Source organism: Coffea arabica, chromosome 6e (assembly GCF_036785885.1).
Source record: "Coffea arabica cultivar ET-39 chromosome 6e, Coffea Arabica ET-39 HiFi, whole genome shotgun sequence".
In the NCBI taxonomy this organism is placed as follows: Eukaryota; Viridiplantae; Streptophyta; class Magnoliopsida; order Gentianales; family Rubiaceae; genus Coffea; species Coffea arabica.
Window position 1 is genome coordinate 51,806,383 of NC_092321.1, and position 2,887 is coordinate 51,809,269.

Consider the following 2,887-nt stretch of genomic DNA (forward strand, 5'->3'; position numbering starts at 1 on the left):
TTATATCCCCTATCATTGTTTCGTTCTGGCTTGTTGAATATCGTATCAATATTGTCTAGGTACATAGAGCAGAATGTCAAGCATTCTTTATCTATGTACCGCTCAGCAATGCATCCCTCTGGCCAGGCCTTATTCCCAACATAACTTTTCAGCACTGTCATATGTCTTTCTCAAAGGAAAATAAAAGAAATTAGAAGATTGCAGTGGTCTTTAATTAAAAAAAAAACTTACAAGGCTATATGTACAACTCTCTACCTCTCAAATGGGAACATCCAACGATATTGAGCTGGACCGCCAAGGATAGCTTTAGCAGGCAAGTGAACCATCAAGTGCATCATTATATCGAAGAAAGCTGGAGGGAACAACCTCTCTAATTTACATAAGATGACTGCAATTTTTTGGCCTAACTCCTCCAGAACCTCTCTATGTAATGTTCTAGCACATAATTTTTTGAAGAATTCACTTAACTCGAATAGCACTAGCCGAACTTCTTTTGTTAAACTTCCACGGATTGCAAGTGGGAGTAGCCTTTGTATAAAAATGTGGAAGTCATGACTTTTCATTCCAAAAATTTGAAACTGCCCATTCTTTATACATCGGCAAATGTTTGAGGCAAACCCATCTGGATATTTGACAGAATTCAAGAACTCACATACTTTTTTTTTCTCCTCCTTGGTTAGGCTGTAATAGGCATGTGGCATGATATAAGAGTCGCCATTTGGAATCAAATGTAGCTCTTTTTTCAAACCCAAATCCTTCAAATCTTGACGACACAACCAGTGGTCTTTGGTTTTGTTTTCAATATCCATAATTGTGGCAATGACAGCCTCTGAGACATTTTTTGACACATGCATTAAATCCAAATTATGCCTAAGAAGGAGGTCTGCCCAATATGGTAACTCAAAGAAACAACTTTTCTTTGTCTAGTTCAAACCACTCTTAGAACGCTTGCGTTTCTTTGCATTGGATTGCGCCTTGGTCTTCCCAAAATTTACCTCCATATTTTGTACCTGATCTAAAATTTCATTTCCAGATAAAGGTGCAACAGGATTCCTAAAGTCCACATTGCCATCGAAAGGTTTTTTTTCTCGCCGCCAAGAATGGTCAATGGGTAAGAAGCGGCGATGACCTGTGTAACACAACTTTTTTCGGTGTGGTAAATGTACGCAAGTTGTCTCAACCATGCAAATAGGACATGCTTGATACCCTTTCGTACTCCATCCGGACAGCATTGCATAAGCTGGAGGAGGTCAAATTTCTTGCCACTATATGCATCATATGTTTCAACACCAAGCCACATTTCATTCAGTTCATCTATTAGAGGCTCCATGTAAACATCAATCTCATTTCCCGGGGATTTAGGCCCAGGAATTAGCATTGATAGGAAAAAGAAAGGATCTCTCATACACTTCCAAGGGGGCAGATTGTATGGCACTAGATAAATAGGCCAGATGCTATAAGCACTACTCATGGTCCCAAAAGGATTGAAACCATCAGTTGCAAGACCTAACCTCACATTTCTAGGATCAACGGCGAAGTCCGGATGCAACCTATCAAAGTGTTTCCATGCTTCACTGTCTGCTGGATGCCGCATGATGTTATCATCATGCACACACTTTTCTTTATGCCATCTCATATCTGAAGCTATTTCTTTGTGGGTATATAATCGTTGCAGCCTAGGCTTCAAAGGAAAGTAATGCAAAACTTTGCGTGGAACTCTTGAACCTGCCATCTTGTAGCGAGGTTCTTTACAATTTAGATTTGGACAAGTGTCAAAATTTTCATTTTCCTTGCGGAAGAGAACACAATCATTGACACAAGCATGGATTTTTTCAGATTTAAAACCTAAGTCTCGAATGAGCTTCTTAGCATCAGTAAAAGACTTGGGAACTGTGGCTTCAGGAGGTAGTGCATGCCTAAAAATTTCCAGCAATGCATTGAAGGACTTTATAGTCCACCCGCTCATTGTTTTCAAATGGAGCAAAGTGACTACAAAGGATAGCTTTGAGTAAAAATGATTCCCTGGATATGGCTCCTTTTTTGCATCTTCTAACAATTTAAGAAAGTTATCTGTGTCACTATGATTCGCATTTAGACTATCATCCGTTGATTCTTCCCTACCAGCCCAATTGTCCCCCCATTGTGCTGTCCCAATGTCGTGCAGCATGTCATTTAAATCTTCAGTATCACTATCGTCCTCTCCATCCCCATGTTTAGTACTATCCCCACAATTTTGGTGTTGAAATTGTTCCCCATGGTGTATCCATCTTGTGTAGCTTTTACGAATGCCTTGAGTCAATAAATGATCCTCCACAACTGTTTTAGTTTGGTTACAAAAATTATTGCATTGTGTACATGGGCATGGGATTTTCTGATTTTCAACTTTTTGAGAATATGCAAACTTGAGGAAATTTTTGACTCCGAGTTCATAAGCCTTGTCCTTCCTATTGCTAATCTTCATCCAAGTTTTATCCATGTCCTAGATATAGACACATCAGCCTTTAGTACAAAATACTTTTGTAATATCAAACTAAAGAGAATACAAGTTTTTTATGAGACTTTCATGCAAAAGAAATAGAAGAAGATTTCGGCAAACTGAAGGTTTCGACAACACTAGCTGCAATTTTCATTTTCAATTGCGGATTCCCTATCAGATTGAATATCAAACCAGGCAATGAGACAAAACCAAGTAGTAAAAACATCACGAAACTCAGAGGCAGTCCTGATATGCTAATCAGATTTACAAGTTTATCAACCAGACTCAAATGCGTAAACTTGAGACATGGATAGGGAAAGATAAAATGCAGCAATAAGCATTGAACGAATGCCCTGTTACGGCCTGCTGTTAGACCACTTGGGCATTTCAACAAATAGTAAACGAACATGA

The 2,887-nt window shown here is 38.9% G+C and overlaps 1 protein-coding gene across 1 annotated transcript; it reads right to left on the bottom strand.

The window, feature by feature from the left end:
- Nucleotides 1-1,015: 1,015 nt before the first annotated feature.
- On the bottom strand, nucleotides 1,016-2,476 carry LOC113693258 (uncharacterized). The gene has a single exon (XM_027211820.1). It carries the CDS (start codon nucleotides 2,474-2,476, stop codon nucleotides 1,016-1,018), a length of 1,461 nt encoding a protein of 486 aa, XP_027067621.1.
- Between the last annotated feature and the right edge of the window lie 411 nt (nucleotides 2,477-2,887).